The 20,878-nt window shown below is 35.8% G+C and overlaps 1 protein-coding gene across 2 annotated transcripts in view; it reads left to right on the top strand.

The window, feature by feature from the left end:
- myo10 (myosin X) overlaps positions 1-20,878 on the top strand; it is a 408,709-nt gene that overhangs the window by 193,946 nt on the left and 193,885 nt on the right. For both annotated transcript variants that reach the window (XM_039754892.1, XM_039754893.1), the window contains exon 3: positions 8,882-9,040. In XM_039754892.1, the coding sequence (XP_039610826.1) occupies positions 8,882-9,040 (159 nt within the window). The remainder of the gene's footprint in view (positions 1-8,881; positions 9,041-20,878) is intronic.

Below are 20,878 nucleotides of genomic sequence, written 5' to 3'. Positions count from 1 at the left end.
CTATACACTATCCATAATTAATCCTAGCTCACCTTTTCACAAGACTTGAGTGAAACCTAGATACCACTGTATTGCTTTTGTGCCATTATGGTCTGCTAATTTAGTGCTTGTAGTGGTAGACTGATGCATCTCATTCTACTAAGACTTTCTTAAGCTTTCCATTAAGACTCTTGAATACTCATTATACACAATATAAGACAGTTAAACACAATGGCTAACTCTTCCTAGGATCAAATTTGGCATATCAATGCAGTTGTTTTAAAAAATGTTGTTTTAAATTACATGTTGATTATTCCTGTCTAATGAAGCCAAGAGGTGTTGGTTAAATAGAACCAGATACACGGTAAAAAATGTGTAGAATATTTTAAGATCAAGGAAAATGCAGTCAACTCTGATTTAAGGTAGTGGCGGTGGTTAAGTTTTGCATGTTGATTAGCATGTGCAAGAGGTTCCTGTACTGTGACAAGAATGATCCAATAAACCATGAAATCTGTTCCTGAAATGGATTAAAAGATGAAAAATTGGATATCAAAAACCCATTTTCCAGTATTTTAAATGGGAAACTTAATATGTTCATAGTCCTCAATCCAAAACTTTGCTAAAGAATAGTCAGATAAGGAAGAATGAATATTTTTGATAAAAGCTTTTTTGGAATTGCATGTGTTTTAGACCATTTTCAGTACTGAAATATGTTAGTTTTGAATATAGACTATACAGTGTAAGCAAGAAATTCATGGTCTTAAGTAAATTTAAGGTTCTGTGCTTTTTACTTCTACAGCAACTGTTCTCTTTAGTAAATGTCCAAGATTTGTTTTCCTTAAAAAAAAAAAAGGTCTTCCTATTTTGCTATGTAGTTTGTGAAGCAAATTATATGCAATAAACCCCCAAAAAGATGTAGCATTGTTTTAATCTTCAGAACTGTATATAGATCAGGGATCACTGAATAAATTCCACCAGGGCCCAAGTTCTTACAGACACACTCCCTCATTCAGCCCTGGACATTGTTCTCCAATCACCTGCTCATTCATATCGCCCAAGCATTAAGTCATTTCAAACAACTGAAATTTTTATCAACTCAAAACAACAAATACTCAATTATATGTTGCACTGGATTAATTTGGGTGTTATCGTTTCAAATGATATAGCTCAATTAAATAAATGTGTAAGTAAATAATATATATAATGATACATTTGTATATGCTTAATGATTGCCTACATAGTAGTCATTGAACAGATCAGAACCTGTATATATGGAGACACTTGTGAGGTCCTATGCTGTTTGTCGACCACTCAGGCTCTGCTGATGAACGTCTGATGATGCCTTCTCTTTGTGGCCTCAAATCTCAGTACAGACTCGTAATGTGTAGCTTCTACCTGGAGGAACGAGCTGTCCACATCCATTCGAATTTCTTACTCTCTCAATGTATTTAAGAAACATGTGAAGGCTCTTCTTGTTTGGTGAATTTCTGTCCAACTGATAGGTTTTATAACCTAGGAATTGTAAATATCTTGTATTTCATTCTGATCTCTTCACTTGTGGTTATGACTTTTACAGCTGCTGTATTGCTGATAGTGCTGCACCAAGAAATATGTGGGTACAAGAAAGGAGCCAGCAATTGTGGGACTGTGACTGTTGTCACAGTTGCAGCTCTCCTCCATTTTTGTAGACCTCAGCCCATGCATATATAGAGTTTGATCTAAAACCACATATGAAATGGACTGGATCTGATCAGATTTCTGTGTCCACACAGCCCTGAAAACATCAGATTTGTGTCATGTTAAGGAAAACAATCTGATTTGAGTCACTTCAGTCTGGTAATGTAGCCTAAATGCCAAGAGGAAAATTGCTACTGAGATTCGCCCTTTTAATGATGAATGGACTAAAAAGCATGCATTATAATTGCATCATTCCAAACTGCTCAGATCTCATCTGCAGTGAAACAGTCACTATCATAAAAAATGCAATGTGTGGTGCGAGCATCTTCAGAAGCACTTTCATTGAATCCCATCCAGTGCAGTCTGTGACTTAGCACAACAAATTCAGGGCATTTTAAGTAACCTATGGTCACAGGAGGCAAGTATTCATCAATTCACTAACTCAGAAGGAATGAGCAACAAATTATTGAACAATTGTTCCACAATTATTGAATCTGTGAAACAAGTATCTGTTAGTTACAACTACTTCATGTCGTGTTTGTTTTGACACAAAACATCCATAGTAAGGTGACAGACTATGTCAGTTAGGCTGGTCATATATGAATCAACAGACAACACAGCAGTGTCACCTGATATTTTGATGGAGCAGAATTTAGTTTGGAACAGAAAGCATGTGCAGGAATGGGATTGGGGAATTTTTAGGGTGCCTGAACACCAACCTCTGAAGATAATAACAAGCCCCCTGCTCACTTTACTCACCAGCACCCCCCCTCCAAAAAAAGGCCTGCGCTATGCACCAGCCACTTCGTGTCTCTGCCGCCTGCATTATGAAGAGGGGGGCTGAATGCACTCAAAGGAGACGCGGTCGCTCCTCCGAAACCCCCTCTTAAACAGTGATACAATGGGAAACAAATAGTTTTTTTTTTTTTTTTGTTCGATCAGCTGCTGACTTGTTGCTGCTGCCGTGCTACGTGATCAGCATCTCTCACGGCGCTTTGAACATTTAAAAGCCTGTACAGCAACTGTCCTTTTGTCTCACTGCCTTGTCTCTCTTCTCCCCCACACATCCTCTGCTCCTGTTGGGGGACACGCTCCCAAGGCGCACCACTATGAAGATGAAGATTTTCTATTCTTTTGAGAGACAGAACTGTGCCCTCAGACTACACACGGAGCTTGATTCACTCCCGAAAGAGACTTATGTTTGTTTGAAGTGTCTGAATAATGTTTCTGTCTCCAAAATCTCATGTGTATCTGTGCAACTCTGTGACCCAAGCCTGACAGCATATGTGGATTTCACTTTTACCAAACAGAAAATCTTTTTAATTCTCGCGGATACATCTCTTCATTGGGAAGAAACACTACTTTTCCCTGATGGCAACACAAATTAGACCAGGGTGCCCAGACTTCTCTGGCTTGCGAGCTACTTTTAAAATGACCAGGTCGAAATGATCTACCTACATTAAAAATGCTATATATATATATATATATATATATATATATATATATATATATATATATATATATATATATAATCTTCATTTGGATCTTGATCTTTGTTTGTCCGTGAATGAATTGGAAGAAGAAGCACTAGATGGCAGTAGAGAGACAGCTAAACCATAGGCATTGCATTAAAAATCTCCTCCAGGCTTATACTACTGAAGACTGTAGTACTCCAGTCACACCTCAAGACACAGACATTCAAACTAAACAAATTGTTGTGCTTTAAATTAACTAAAGAGATCTTCCTTCCAGTTTAGTACTTTGTTGTTACTCACGGATGTCAACAATGTGCCGAAATAATGAAAGGGGTGGTGAACAGTGTTACGCTGGTTAGCTCCTGAGGCCTGGTTAGAGAATGAGATTGCCGAAGATAAAAGGTACGTGCCTACGTAACATATGAGTGGAAGAAAGACAGTGGGTAAAATGAATGACAACGTAACGGCACGTTCCGGAAATTATTATTGTTACGTTGTAGCCGGCAAGTGCTGCGCGTCTCACAGTTGTACCGTGGCTTGCTGACATGTCAATGAAGTGATCCCTATTTATGCTTTAAAGAGCATGGATACCTGTGTGTCCCCCTTTTATAACCATTGCTCCGTGTATATTGCCTTGCTCTTTGGATTGCCACAAAGCAACCTGCGAGATTGGAGAAAGGTTGAGAAGACATCGTGAGAGGAAACGATACCGTCACGAAAACGAGACGGACTGTGAGCGGACAGAAGCAGAAATGCTCCTACACCACCACATAATTACTATTCCGACAGTGATTCCGAGTAGGCCGTTCCTATCAAATCAACGTCCAAGGGTTTTCTTTTGTAATTTTGTTTCCCTTATAAAAAAATCATAATGCTGGTGCGACAAAGGGCCCAGTTCATGACTGGCAGCCGCGTTTAAACAGGGAGCCCTTCACAGACAACTTTAAAACGCGCAACGTAGTTGGCCGCACATGGCTAGTATATATATATATATATATATATATATATATATATATATATATATATATATATATATATATATATATATATATATATATATATATATATATATATATATATATATATATATATATATATATATATATATATATATATATATAAGAAAATCCTGGAATGTAAAAACCAGGCGGCGAGACGTGATCTTCTCGAAAGACATTTTAAAGACCCGCGAGACAAAAAAGACTGACAATGAAGCATCTTGTGGAACATAAGATTCTTGCAAGACACGCACTTCTTATCAAATAAGACCACAGACAGCCAGGAAACCATTCAGTCATGTGAAGTCAAGTGGTACACACAGATCCTGTGCCTTTAGCAAAGAAGAAAGAGCAGTGCGGAGAAAAGATACCCAAGGCGCGATACATATGCAGAGAAAGGTACAGAATGTGAAAGCAGTAACAGGCGTAAGTATTGTAGCGTCCCAGCCAAGCTGAAGCCTTTTTTTGTTTAAAGTGACTGTTAGGTCCGCTCGAGGGAGGGCAGAGTACAGCATGGCATACTGATAGCTGGGTGCTAATTGATGCTGAAAAGAGGAGGTGAGACCCGTGGGAGAAGGGGTTGTACTTTTCAAAGAATATTCTTAGTAGATGCTATGAAGAATACTGTGTTAATAAGTTTATTATATGAAGATATACAATAAAAGTTAGAGTTGTCAAAGAAGAGGTTCTTTGATACTGCAGTGTAGTGTTTCAAATTAACACTGCTCTGTAGACTTTCACTTCATGTATTGGCATGTTACAGTTTTAACTGATTTTTACTTCTACATTTTATTATGAAGTAATTAAGTAAACATCTAGACAATTCATAGTTTAATTTAAGAGGGACTGGGTGTAAAGTTCATAAAGTCTGTTAAAATATTCCAGTATGCCAAGGCATTTTAGTCTTATTTATACATCACTACCAATCTATGTATAAGGACCAGAAATAAATGCTGGCAAAATCTTGGAGTAAATAATAATTTAGCTCAGACAAACTTGCCATTAGTTTACATTCCACCAAATTAAATTCTAACACTTAAATTGAATACTTTTTCACCACATGTCTAAGATGGAAAAATTAACAACAAAAACCGTGCCATTGGAAAAACGGTTGCAGGCATTCTAGCAAACATGAATTGTGATCATCTGATTGAATGTGAACACATTTGTTGTTGCATGCATTTTTGGTACAGTATTGTCCTGTGCTCTTAGTTTGTGACCCCTAATATATCTGTGAGTTTCTGTCCACATTTTACTTTTTTTTTTTTTTTTTTCGGTTCTCTTTTATTATTTATATTTATTATGTAACCTCTTGTACTTAAATATATATGCATATATAAACCATTTTTAAGAAATTGTTTTGGGAGACCCAAACACGTTATTGAGCTAGCCCCCCTAAAAAGGCATTATATGTGGTTGATTAGTATATTACAATGAATGTAAGAAACAAATCTACAAGAAACCAACTTTTTTTCTGAGAGGACTGTTAATGAATATCCATGAAATATTTTAGTCACTGTTAGATTACTCTTGTTCGTCTCTAACTGCGTTGTTTATGGCATGTTCATATCACCATTTACTTATTTATTAATGTATTTTTAAACTTGTAAATATTAGTATGGTATGGTTTTTGGCAAAACAAAGTTTTTTACTTCTCTTTCTTTAACCTTCCCTTTCATGGCAGCACTGGTCTCTTACTTTGAATGCCCATTCATTTTCTCTCATTTCTCTTTTGTGGCATGGTAACACATCAAATGTCTGGCCTTATAAAAGGGACCCGTTAGACACCTGTCCTGATTGTGCCCAACCCATTTGATTTTTGTGTTAAAAGGTGTTTTTTGGGTTTTTTTTAATTCTAATTGGACAGGTTTAACTCCTCAGGATCAAAGTGTGGCACTGGTGAGTGCCTGATAGCTGTGAGTGTCTGTACTGTCAGGAAAACTTTGACTTTTTCTGTAATTGGCCATTTTTTCTGCCACATGCAAAGGTCCCTTTTGCAAGCAGGGACACTGGGTGACCGCTTAAGTCTCCCTGATGGTAGATCCAGCCATGCATAAGCCTGTTAGTTTAATATTATGTTTATATAATCTGATTTAAACAATTGCAATAATAAATTGTGCAAAGCAATGAATACATTTTAAAATAAGTGTGTTGTTACTGTATTGCATGTATGATGAACAAGAGAATGATCTAAATAGAACAAGTCATTAATCATATGGCACAACTTTCAGTGCTTTATACATCTAAATGAAAGAGGTTGACAGTATCACGCATGTACTTTAATCTTCTATATCACGCATGTACTTTAATCTTCTAAACCTGGAGTTCTTAAAATGTTTTAATCACATGAAGGGGATTATTATGTTATTGGTATCGTAGTCACAAAAAGACAAATAACAATACTATATAATAAAAAAATGAAATGTTTTTCTGTACTTTTAAGCATATTTACTCACATGAATATTACTTAAAAAAGGGGGAAACTAACCTATTGTTAAAACAATGCTCTGTGTATCTATATTCAAATCTATTTATTCAGACCAAAGTCATGTGGAAACTGAAGTCTAACCCAGCAACCACAAGGTGAAAGGCAGGAATGATAACTGGACAGGATGCCATTCCATCACAGGTTGAACACAAACACGTGCACACACACACACACACACACACACACACACACCAAGGCCAATTCAGCACCACTAATCCACCTAACTCTGCATGTCTTTGAACTGTGGAAGGAAGCCAGAGTACAGTGAAGAAACCCACATGGAAATCGGGAAAACATTTAAACTCCACATAATGAACTCCTGAAGCTTGAACCTAAAACAACTATTATTGTTGAAAACAGGACTAGATTTGTGAGGTATATCACTGTCAGTGGAAATATTTAGTTTAAACTTAGGAAATCTGAGAGAGAGAATTTCTTGGGATGTGTTGTGAGGATAAGATGATTTTTGAAAGCATAGTATGAAAGGTCGGCTTATTTACTTTACAATGCAGCTTATTTACTTTGTCTTAAACAACATAAACATGTTTTTTCAAGTGAGCTCCACCATTAACAATGCATTTTTCTAAATGACTTTGAAAACAGTTTAAACTATTCCAGTTTCCATTTAACAGTTCAATTTACTGTTAACAGAAAAAAATCTACATAAAAAAAACATATGTATTATGTGTACTTTATATGGGTGATTAGATGAATCTTGCTGAATAATTCAGTAAATATTCAAATTTGAAATTTTAACTCTATTGACTAACATTGTACTAAATGTCTATGGCCTGTCTCACCCTTTTTATATATTTTGGTGTTCTTGAGATTCTCAGTTGTCTAATGAACTTGTCTTTCACACTACCAGTAGATTGATATTTGTCTAACCAACTTAAAATAGTGTGACAAGAAGGAATTTTTATTCATCAAGGCATGTTAAACTTAATAATACAAAGCCTTTTTTTGGACCTGAGTTACAGATTTGGATTCAATGTATGCCATAAACGTGATCATATAATGGGGAACCAACCAGTTGTCTATGACCACTGAAACTTAATTTAGCATAAAAACACTGTCATGTTAATAAATATATATATCCTCAAGTCACCCTTACTAAACCCTAAACGTCACATCCCTGAGCAGCATCATCTAGTTTCAGTTTAACATTTAAAACTTGCTCCGTAGTCCCTTCACCTTACAAGCTTGTCTATAAACCTGCTCAAATGGAAAAGGACAGTTGTTTTGGATTGCATTCCAATTTCATGCTAAAACAACTAGAATTGTGCCTTAGTTTATATATTAAAAAGATGGTTATAGAACTGAGTGTCTTCTGGACACTGGGAGCAAAAGGAAAGCATAACTGGAGAATAGAATAAATTTATGATGCATTTGAATTGTTTTATCAATCATGGGTAATTTTGAGACCACTTTTTTTCATTTCTGTAATGTTTTATTGAATTTTGGTTTTAATTATTAATTAGGATATTAATAGTTCTTTACCTGTCTGGTACTTGTCCTCTGTTTATGTATTTGTTGTATTGTTGTGCTGAGGAATGTTATTTTGTGCCAGTGTATGCTGCAATATGGTGTATGGGTGATATGACAGCTTGGAGAGATAAAAGCTGCTCAACAGGTTTTAGAGCAGGCTGCAGCCTGTCTATTCACTTGAAAGTTGCAGACAAAAGTTATCATCGGACACATTTCTTGATTGTTGATGCTTAAAAAAATCCATCAAAGTCAAGCCAAGAAAACAAAAAAAATAAAACCTTTAATTTTCAAAGCTTTTCTGATTTGGAATTCCACATAAAAGATCATGGACATGTATTATAAAAAAAATCTTATGTCTGGAAATATTTTATTGTGGAGTGAACCAGTATTGTGCTTTGTACAAGTATCTAAATATGTTTTGTACAACCAGAACTAAAAGTGCTTACATAACTTGCATCCTTATAAAAGTTGTGTGCTCCTCCCAATTAGGCTGCAAAAAATGTATTTACTGTGGGTTAAATTCCAGAAAAAAAGATGTATAATATAGTTTAATATATATGATATGAGATATATTTTGACTAAAGGTTAATTGTTCATTACTATGACATTTAATAGAGGCTGTTGCAGTGTAGCAACAAAAAATATTACTGTCACTTTCTTTACTATTAGCACTTTACTTACTTTGTGATGTGGTTCTTGGACTTTTGAGTGCTAATAAGGCTTTTCTTTAGATATGTTTTGATTTATTCTTATTGTCTGTCTCTTTACTTTTTTAGGTATTTACATACAAACAAAATGCCCTTACCAGGCAAAAAGTGGCTGTTATGCACTCCACAAGTACCACAGGAGTGGAAGATATGGCCGTACTGAATGATCTGCATGAAGGGGCTATTATGCACAATCTCTTTTTACGGTATCAACAAGATTCTATTTATGTAAGTCAATGCCTATAGAAAAAAACTATTTATATTTGATGTTCTGCTTACTAATAATTTAAGGTCATGGTGATGTGAAAACCTTTGTTTTCAATTTGTAGTGAAGTATTTGTGATAATTTGGCATTTAATATAAGACGTCCATTTAATGATAGTAACAAATTTGAAAATGGTGTGCTGAAGAAAATAAATGAATTAGCAAAGAATGCTGCAGGTTTTTAAATATGGATTAATATATGACAGTTAAGTGAATGTGTGAATTGGATGTTGAGCTACTGATAGCTACCAGAACAGCCTCAGAACATCAGGAAGAGTATTGAAGAGATTCCACACCATTCTGCCATTACTTTTTCAGCTTTAATAACAGTGATGTAAAACAATGAGATCTTGTGACTTGGTCAGCTATTTTATATTGTTTTATATTGTTATCGTCTTTAAACTTGATCTCAAAGCAATAATCGCTGTCCTTTTTGTAATCATTAGTGTGTGTGTGCTGTCCTTGTAAGTGTAGACGTCATTTTTAAAATAATGTCCTTGATTATATAAAATCTCTGGCCTTTTGAACCTTTTCTCTACATTTTTCGTCATCTGGCCCGCCTCATAGGCTTTATAGAATACTTTATCAAAAGCTATTTTCTTCTTTTTAATACTGTTCAATGGAACATACTCAGTAGCCAACGAATCACTTTCTCTTCACTAAACAAAGATTGTCTGCTCCACTTCATAGAAAGATCTAAGTCTAAACTTTTACATGTCAGACCTGTATATGTTCATTAGTCTCTTAAGGTCTGTTTACTGTTGACAATATAGATTTAGTGCATCATTTTAAGCCTCTCTTTGTGTAACATAGTTAATATCCATTCATTATTTAAACCATATTAGTTTAAAAAATGAAGAATAAAAAAAAAAGCTGAACATGATTGTGTTGTTGTTAATTATTAATTGCAGCTTTTGTTGTTTTTTTTTTTAAATAGTTGGTTAAAAATGGGCAAGGACATTGTTCAATTTTTTTTTATTAACTAATATTAGGCAAGCAGCTAAAAGATCATCAAGTTTATCATGTGTGTGATCATCCTCTTTAATAAAACCCCTATGTGTGTCCAGGTGTCTGTGTGTGTATGTGTGTGTGTGTGTCTTTTGGTGAAGTGCGCATGCGCGAGGCTTGGTGCGACTCGCACGACCGGCACACACGACCGGCATCGTGGAAGCTGAGCACACAGTGAATGGCGTAGCCGCGGCCGTGCATGATAAGCAAATAAAGGACAGCATTTGCTGGGGAGAGTGCAGATTGGGTAGTCGTGGCCGCGCACATAAAATCCATTGCTGGGGAGACGCTACACATACTGCCTCGCGCATGTTTACTAATTATCTATCTACTAACAACATGCCACCCAAAAAAAAAGGACACGTCAAGTAGGACAAAAGACACAGACACTCAAATCGTATATAAGCAACATCTCCTGGAAGAACGGTCATCTCAGCAAGTAAACATCAACAAAAGAAAGGCCGAAAGACAAAGAAAAATACGAGCAAATAGATCGATTGTAAAAAAGAAAAGGAGCGTCAGAATATTCCCCGTATTGATTTGGCTCTATCGTCTACTAATTTACCCTTTACCATAAGAAGGCAACAGTTTCCAGTTACATTAGCCTTTGCCATAACAATTAATAAAGCTCAAGGGCAAACCTTAGAAAAAGTTGACATTTACTTACCAGAACCAGTATTCAGCCACGGTCAGTTACAGTGGTGTGAAAAACTATTTGCCCCCTTCCTGATTTCTTATTCTTTTGCATGTTTGTCACACAAAATGTTTCTGATCATCAAACACATTTAACCATTAGTAAAATATAACACAAGTAAACACAAAATGCAGTTTTTAAATGATGGTTTTTATTATTTAGGGAGAAAAAAATCCAAACCTACATGGCCCTGTGTGAAAAGTAATTGCCCCCTGAACCTAATAACTGGTTGGGCCACCCTTAGCAGCAATAACTGCAATCAAGCGTTTGCGATAACTTGCAATGAGTCTTTTACAGCACTCTGGAGGAATTTTGGCCCACTCGGTTTTGCAGAATTGTTGTAATTCAGCTTTATTTGAGGGTTTTCTAGCATGAACCGCCTTTTTAAGGTCATGCTATAGCATCTCAATTGGATTCAGGTCAGGACTTTGACTAGGCCACTCCAAAGTCTTCATTTTGTTTTTCTTCAGCCATTCAGAGGAGGATTTGCTGGTGTGTTTTGGGTCATTGTCCTGTTGCAGCACCCAAGATCGCTTCAGCTTGAGTTGATGAACAAATGGCCAGACATTCTCCTTCAGGATTTTTTGGTAGACAGTAGAATTCATGGTTCCATTTATCACAGCAAGTTTTTCAGGTCCTGAAGCAGCAAAACAACCCCAGACCATCACACTACCACCACCATATTTTACTGTTGGTATGATGTTCTTTTTCTGAAATGCTGTGTTCCTTTTACGCCAGATGTAACGGGACATTTGCCTTCCAAAAAGTTCAACTTTTGTCTCATCAGTCCACAAGGTATTTTCCCAAAAGTGTTGGCAATCATTGAGATGTTTCTTAGCAAAATTGAGACAAGCCCTAATGTTCTTTTTGCTTAACAGTGGTTTGCGTCTTGGAAATCTGCCATGCAGGCCGTTTTTGCCCAGTCTCTTTCTTATGGTGGAGTCGTGAACACTGACCTTAATTGAGGCAAGTGAGGCCTGCAGTTCTTTAGACGTTGTCCTGGGGTCTTTTGTGACCTCTCGGATGAGTCGTCTCTGCGCTCTTGGGGTAATTTTGGTCGGCCACTCCTGGGAAGGTTCACCACTGTTCCATGTTTTTGCCATTTGTGGATAATGGCTCTCACTGTGGTTCGCTGGAGTCCCAAAGCTTTAGAAATTGCTTTATAACCTTTACCAGACTGATAGATCTCAGTTACTTCTTTTCTCATTTGTTCCTGAATTTCTTTGGATCTTGGCATGATGTCTAGCTTTTGAGGTGCTTTTGGTCTACATCTCTGTGTCAGGCAGCTCCTATTTAAGTAATTTCTTGATTGAAACAGGTGTGGCAGTAATCAGGCCTGGGGGTGGCTACAGAAATTGAACTCAGGTGTGATACACCACAGTTAGGTTATTTTTAACAAGGGGCATTACTTTTTCACACAGGGCCATGTAGGTTTGGATTTTTTCTCCCTAAATAATAAAAACCATTATTTAAAAACTGCATTTTGTGTTTACTTGTATTATATTTGACTAATGGTTAAATGTGTTTGATGATCAGAATCATTTTGTGTGACAAACATGCAAAAGAATAAGAAATCAGGAAGGGGGCAAATAGTTTTTCACACCACTGTATATGTTGCATTATCAAGAGTTAGAAGTTATACAGATGTTGTTGTCAACGTTGTAGATGGTCCTGAACAAGAGTGTTTACGAAAAATGTTGTCTATAATGAAATTTTATTGAAAAATTTGCTGAGGTAAAAAAATAAAAACATTTTCCTAAATATCTATATACTGTTCTAGTGCCCATTTATTGTAACGGGCTTAATGTCTAGTAATTAATATATTATCAGAAAATGCAGTTAAAAATAATTTCTTTGGTAGTCATTCTTAAATGGTTCAAAAGATTGTGCAGTATCTAATCTAATTGTTCTTATATTTTAAAATGCCTATTATTCTTTTTCCACAAATGATGCAACAAAATTAGTAATGCTATAGTTAGAGGTACTGTCAGCAGTTCAGTGCAGGCTATCACTTCTTGAGTCAGGATGCACAGATAGTATTGTCTTCCTGAAGTAATAAAAGGAAATAGTCATTGGACAGACCACTTTTTTAATAAATATCCCAGACAGGCTCACTTTTTTTTTTTTTTTATAAATCCAGTTCATTTATTAAACAAGGATTATAGACGATAGAGATAATACAAAGAAGGAGACAAGTCATTACACAAATGACACAAAATTAAAATCTAAGCTGACATTTTTTTTCTCTATTTTGACTATTAAGAGAGCAAAAATTATATGAATTATATTTCCCCTTTTAATCATTTGTCAAAAGCACTGCCCCGATTATGACATATTCAGGACCACATTTAAACGCTTTTGTAAGATTTCTGGCCTGTTACCCAGTTAAACTGATAAATCTGTATCTGATTTACAGCTTACTTGGTGCTTGTTTATTTGGTTATACAAGGTTGCTCTCTGTATGCTCTCTCTGCTCTTGGCCTGGCCATAACTTCTGCTCCATAGTAAAACCTCTGTTGCCTATGGTATGGCCATAACAAAGTTGCGAGCAATCTCTTTTACTCCCTTGGGCAACCTAGTTTTTTCGTGGAAGACCCTCTGTAATGGAGTTGGATGTGAGGGCCATGGAAAGTCCAAATTTTGCTAATATAACTCAAGGTGCACAAGCAAGAGAGACCTTATGTAAAGCAATGTGTTCATTTAGCTGGAGAAGAAAGTCAACTGATCGCTGGCAACCCAGCACACACAAATTTTATTCTGACAAATGAGGATTGCTATGTGTGAAACCTCAGAGAAAACTGCAGTACCCCCAGCAACCAAAAGGTGTGACCAAATCAAAGAAGAAGAAGAGTTCTTGGAAAAGGAGCTGTTGATTGAAACTTAGTAAAGTAAAGTCAGCTAATGTATTCTGGTTATTCATATTACTGTAACTAGATCTGGGAGTCAGCTCTTACCTCCCCAGTTTAATCAGATCTCAATTCACAAGAGACTCGTTCAATTTCATTTAATTTTGATTTAATTTTGCAATATTTCTTTTTAAAACAGTTGCTCAAATAGACTAATGTTGAACATTAACAGCTGCCAGTTTGAATTTCCTTTTTATTTATCCAACAAACAAAACTGAACTGTAGTTACCAGATATTGTTTATTACAATGTAAAAAAGAAAGTTATCTTTTTTCAGCCCATATCAGAAGCTACATTTTCTGTTTTACTGCAATAAAATGTTTGCATACCTCATCATCACATTTTCATGCATCAATAAATTATTTTTGAAATTTGTGGTACTGCCCCAATACTTGACCTCTGTACTGCACATTTTGCTTATATCTTGGCTTTTTTCCCTGTTGATCTGTGTCACTGTATGTATGTATGCATGTATTTATTTATTTTTGCCAACAATGAACCCAAACATTTGCTTTATGGTCTGAAGGGTCTGTTTTCAGCCTGCCACCTTCCACCATTGCTGTTAGATGTGATACCTTATATTATTATTACATTTACTTAAGCCTAGTTGGTCGGTATATGCTACAGGTGAAGGGTGAACTAGCACCATCTACAGGATACAAAGACTTGTATACATAAAATTCAGCAAAATGTTTTACAAAGTCTCAGGCAAAGTGCAAAAATTAACAAAATCAATGTCAGGAGTTTATCATATCACTAAAACCAAAATCGGATTTAATCATAAAATCAGTCGCTAAATGCAACAAAGTAAGAACCTTTGTGAAGGGTGATTTTGTAGCTGTTTTAAGTAGGGAAGCTCTGATCAGGTTTTTAAGGCTGATACCGATCATTGATTTCATGTTACTTGATTGGCTGGTTCCAATACTGAATCTGTTTTTGTCACCCATTGCACAGTTACACTCTGGTCCCAATCCAGGGGGTTCATTATGTGGTGGGTGCAAAAATGCGCTATATCGGCACATACTCCCTCCGTTTGGCACTTTAAAAATCTTTTTATACTAATCTACATAACCAGACAAACCGAAGTTTTATGTTCTATGTTAAAGTGTATTTTTATAGTTAAACTGCAGACAACAGATTTTAACTTGTCACTTTTTATATTAACAAAATGAAATTATGTAGGCTTATTATTCATTGACTATAAAATACTAAAATAAAATTGACTTAAAATACATACTTTAACTAATAAAATATGCCGAAAAGTATTTATCCATTATACATAATGCATAAAAGAAAATAAAATGTGTCTCATAATTACAAGCTGTCATATTGTTTATTTTTTTTCTATAATGTACCAGTCTGAAACCAGGCTTAATTAAATATCAGTAGTACTCACCATTCCTAACAACAAAAAAAGCGGAGAAGTACTGTGTTAAAGAAGCTATGAAAAAGAAAAGAAAGCATTTTAAAAATAACATAACATGATTGTCAATGTAATTGTCGTAGGCTTATTTTAGTATTGAGAGTGAATTTGATGATTGTAACGACAAGGCAGGAGTCACCAGCAGGATGACGTGAAGGAAGGTGAACAATAACAGGCTTGAAGTGGTGGAGTAAACAAGAAGGGAGCAGTGACCACGACGAACAGCTGAGGAAAGTAAGGAAGTGAATGAGGAGGCACATGAGTGCGGGATGTGGTTAATGTATATAAGCAGGGACCCAACCATGTGGAATGTACGCGGACAGTGGCTGTGTGGAAAAAGAAGGGGGGACCGGGGACGACCTTTGTGCGTCTTTTCCGTGAAATAAATAGTCTGTTAATGGAAATAAGGAATGAAACCACCAAAATATAGGTCAGTTCCAAAAGTTCCTTACGGCATAATGGTGAGAACCACCAAAAAAAAGACATTATTTTCGAAAGTTAATTACAAGGCACGGCGCTAAATGAAACATGTTTAACATTTGTAAGTACAGTGTAAAGGATGAGCATGGGAAATTTTGGGCTTTCTACTAATATATTAGAAGTCGCAGAAATAGTGACAAGGGGTTTCCCTTATCTATATATACAGTTTAGGGGGTACACCCATTTCCTTTAGAATTCTCTAATATAATTCAGAATTCATTGTTCCATCAATGAAGGCAAGCCGTCCTGGCCCAGATGCAGCAAAACAGGCCCAAACCATGATACTACCACCACCATGTTTCACAGATGGGATAAGATTCTTATGCTGGAATGCAGCGTTTTCCTTTCTTCAAACATAACGTTTTTCATTTAAACCAAAAAGTTCTATTTTGGTCTCATCCGTCCTCAAAACATTCTTCCAATAGCCTTCTGGTTTGTCCACATGATCTTTAGCCAACTGCAGACGAGCAGTTATGTTTTTTTTGTAGAGCAGTGGGTTTCACACTCACACTCACACCTGATTGTCATCCCATTGATTGAAAACACCTGACTCTAATTTCACCTTCAAACTAACTGCTAATCCTAGAGGTTCACATACATTTGCCACTCACAAATATGTAATATAGTAAAATACCCACGCTTCGCAGTTGTGAAGTATTGCCTTAAAATTTTTATAAAGAAGAAAATTAAACCTTTTTAAACTGAGGGAAAATATACCAATAATTATTTGTTAAGGATCTCTTTGTATACCACATTATCATTTCGGCCCTCCGGTTGTAATATGACCAAGCTGTGCGCTGAGCTTACTCTTGAGCATGCAACATACAGTTAGCCATGTTAAAAGTAATCTTGTTTCATATCTCACAGCTTGGATGGCTGCTGTCATAATCGGTTTGAGTTTCATGGTTTGTTTAAATTACAACAGTATTTGCAGGACTTGTGTAGAAGTGACATTCTGCATCTGTCAAGCATTGTAAGCATACAACCAGTTTCATTGATAACTTCGCATTCAGCTTTTCAGAGTTTAAACATTAATAAACATCAAAGTGTCCACTACTGAAATCATCACCTGTGAATCTAAGATGTTTAAGAGGCATTGGCCGTTGTCAAAAGGTGTAAAATATATTTGGCCATTTTGGTACACTTGAAAGCGACAACCGAACAATTCAGCGTCAGCCATCAACTCACATGCAGAACCATAGGTGAAGGGCTTAAGCATTTCACTCTTATAGTGCTCCTGTGTAGTATAATTATCTCCTGTACCATCATCAGTCCACACCTTGAACCTGTCCCAGTCATTCAATACATAAGACACAATGTTCCTCCAGATATCAAGATTGAGCCTGATATGGCCGTGCAATATGTAACAAAGAGAATGGAAAAGGCAGGTGCCATCTCTGGGCATGGAAACCACTCGGTAAGTGACAGTTCTTTGATCGATGGTGATCACCTCGATAGACATGTTAATAGGGGTATGGTTGGAACGATAAAGGAAATGGGTACCTGAACAATGTAAAGTAAGTCTAAAATACCTACACAATAACTATAATCGTAAAAAACGAACAATAAAACAGCATAGAAGCCGTGGATTAAATAAAAAGGCTGTAGTTATCAGCAGGGAGATGTGAATCCCATGGCGAAGCAAGGAAGGGAATGTAGAGACTGGAGCAACGGACAGCCTTATATAGGCAGGCAGCCAACAACGTAGGAGGCGTTGGGATGGGGGACCCAACACCGCCTCACACGGTGACTGAGCTGCAGGCTATGGACGTATATTTGTACATAAGTAGGATTCAGTTTGCGTTGGGAACCCGTGTACCAAATTTCTTGAAGATGGGCCCATAAGTAACAAAGACCGTTGGAAAGTTCAATATAACACCGAAATAAGTACATACACTGGTTTCGGTTAGTGCAGGGAAGCCGGCTACCAAATTTCGTGAAGATGGTACCATAAATAAGAAAGTTCAACATGGCGGACGTTGTCGACCGTTATGACCGTTACGTGTAGAATTTCGAAATGAAACCTGCTTACCTTTTGTAAGTAAGCTGTAAGGAATAAGGCTGCCAAATTTCAGCCTTCTACCTACACGGGAAGTTGGAGAATTAGTGATGAGTCAGTCAGTCAGTCAGTGAGGGCTTTGCCTTTTATTAGTATAGATTTGATCTATACATCTGATGATGTTTTAGGTCATATTTATGCAGAAATATAGAAAATTCTAAAGGGTTCACAAACTTTCAAGCACAACTGTGTGTATGTGTATCTGTATATGTGTATATATGTATATGTATATATGTATATGTATATATATATATACAGTATGTATATATGTGTATGTATATATGTGTGTGTATATATATATATATATATATATATATATATATATATATATATATATATATATATATATATATATATATATATATATATATATATGCATCTATGGTAAATAATAAGACTATTCGCTAAACTAATCTACTGTATATCATTTTTAAAGTAGCTGTTTGGTTGTCCACCTTTTCTTTTTTTATAATGTTATTGATTTTATTGAAATGACGCAACATTAAATACAAATAAATCAATTTTACAAGAATAGGATTGAAAACAAATCAGCCCCTAGCCCTAAGAAAAAGAACAAGGCAGAAGAATAAAACTTAAACCTAGTAAAAATAAGTAAATAGATAAATTAATAAGTGAATATAGATAAATTGAGAAAAAAAAAGAAAATGGGAAGAGAATCTGCTTCCTCAGTGCTTTTAAAAGCTTATTCTAGAATGTTATTGATTAAATCCTGCCAGGTTTTGAAATATTTCTGCACAGATCCTCTTAGAATTTTATTTTTTCCAATTTCAAATAATATATAACATCAGTTACCCACTGACTTAAAAGGGGAGAGTTAGGATTCTTTCAGTTGAGCAAGATAAGTTTGCGTGCCAATAGTGTAGTAAAGGCAATTATAGTTTGTTTGTCCTTCTCCACCTTAAGCCGATCTGGAAGTACCCAACACAGCTGTTAATGGGTTAGGAGAGATTGTGAGGCTGTCTGAAAGGCATTTAAAAATTTTGGTCCAGGATGATGTTAATTTGGTTATCCATCTTTTCTTTTATCCGTCACACTCTCAGTTCTGACCCTTGACAGATAATCTAGGTTTTACTATATATTAGTATATTAGTGATATTGGTGATTAAACACTGCTTAAATGTAAATATACATGCACTTCTGTGTTTCAATTTACATCTGTAATCAATTTACATCATTAATTGAACTACAGGTTTTTGCTGTTTAAAATATACATTTACTATATTTATACAGGTGTTTTTTTTTCTTCAGTGTATTAACTAAACATTTGTAATTCTTGAGGTGTAATTATAAAATATGGGTTACCATTTTAATTATGTAGTACTTGTTTCTCACCTAAACTTGTGCTGTATGACACACAGCAGCAACTAATAAGTACGGTAAAAAAAAAACTTGTTTACTAAGCAGCAGTCTCAAATTCATCTGACTTTTCTTTTTACAATTAAAAGTGTAAGTTGCTGCATTTTGAACAAGCACACTGTCCAAACTCGAGCAGTGTCTGTTTTAATTTTAAGGATAATATAAAGGTGTGAATTACTTAGTTGCTTTTTTTTGCCGTTTGTCTAGTTGTAAAGGAAGACTTCTCCAGTTACCTTTTTTTATAGTTTATTATACTAATCCACTTTTTTTAATGTAAAGAAAGTAATAAATCATTCAGTGATAAAATAAGCTTCCACTCATTGCACTTTGTTTATACTGTAATTAGTTTGCTGCAAAAGAAAAAAAAAATAGCTGGCTTAACTTCCTTCCGTAAAGGAGAACTATAACTAAATTACCATAAACCTTTGAAAAGCAGGGGCTGAAAATATCAGTTTTAGTGATCTGCTTTTTTACCAATCACTAATTAAGTCTCTTTTTATTGAAAATCAGCCGATTTCGATCAGCGCATCCCTAGTTTTAAGATTGCCTTTTTAGGCAAATATTTAGAGCAGATACACCTGAAAACACTCAAAACATTCACACACATACACACACACAGGGGAGCTGATTGTGTTGGGGGGTAATGGGGGGGAAAAAAACAAGTTAGGCTAGCCGTAAACAAATCAATGCCCCCATCATGGTGCAGATGCTTGGCTAATAGCAAGGTAAAGAAGTTATCCATCTTGACTGGCTGAAAGATCAGAATTCTTAGGGAACATTTTAAAGCTAATCCGGAATTAATGATGTTTCCAGAGCATTTGTTTAAAATAGAATTCATAAGTTATGTGCCTTTTTTATAGAAGTGAAAAAGATCAAACTAAGCTAGCATAAATGTATATTTTGTGTTTGTTATTGACTTTTGTCTGTATATAGTTGTATTCTTTTTCTTTTGGCTGCTCCCATTTAGAGTCACCACAGCGGTTCATCTTTTTCCATATCTTCCTGTGTTCTGCATCTTGCTCCGCTACACCCACCACCTGCATGTCCCCTGTCACCACATCCATAAACCTTTTCTTAGGCCTTCCTCTATACCCCTTAACTGGCTGCTCCATCGTTAAGCAACACAGTCTCGCTTCAGTGGCTGAGCTAATCATGTCTGTAGCTGCTGATAAGTAAGGCAGGATCAAGCACGGGTCAGACGCGTGCCGAAAGAAATCTCTCAGCTCAAAAATGTGTTTTAAAAGTTTTAGTTAAAATTCAAAGCAAACAAAGATGTTTAACTTCGCCTTCAGTACGCTCTAAACGTATGTCACTGCGCATTCAATAGAGCATGTTACATACTATTGAGCATGTTAAGGTACGGTTCACTACTCACGGCAAGGCAGTTCACTGAGACTAATCTATAGTGGGAGAGACAAGAAGTAGAATATACCAATTTATTTCAGTTTGTGGGGGTTATAAGAACCTCCCATGGACTATGCACTATTATACAGTATAGGCAAACATTTAATATAACTTAAATAACTAGCAAAAAGCTCTTACACTGTCCATCCTCATTACACCCAAAGCAAAGCTTAATGTCTTTTATATCTATATACAGTAAACCATCGTTTATCACGGTTAATCCGTTCCAGACTCTACCGTGATAAATGAATTTTCGCGAAGTAGGATTCTTTATTTATAAATCGAATATTTTTGCAGTTAGAGTATAGAAAACCTGTTTACGACCTTCTAAATACGTGTTTTTTTAACATTATTAGAGCCCTCTAGACATGAAATAACACCCTTTAGTCACCATTACACTTGTATTACCCAATATATTAGACAAAATAAGAGAAAATAAGACATATTAGACG

The sequence above is a fragment of the Polypterus senegalus genome, chromosome 5 (genome assembly GCF_016835505.1).
Source record: "Polypterus senegalus isolate Bchr_013 chromosome 5, ASM1683550v1, whole genome shotgun sequence".
NCBI lineage: Eukaryota > Metazoa > Chordata > Cladistia > Polypteriformes > Polypteridae > Polypterus > Polypterus senegalus.
The sequence above is the reverse complement of the archived record's forward strand: the minus strand, read 5'-3'. Positions and strand labels throughout refer to the sequence as shown.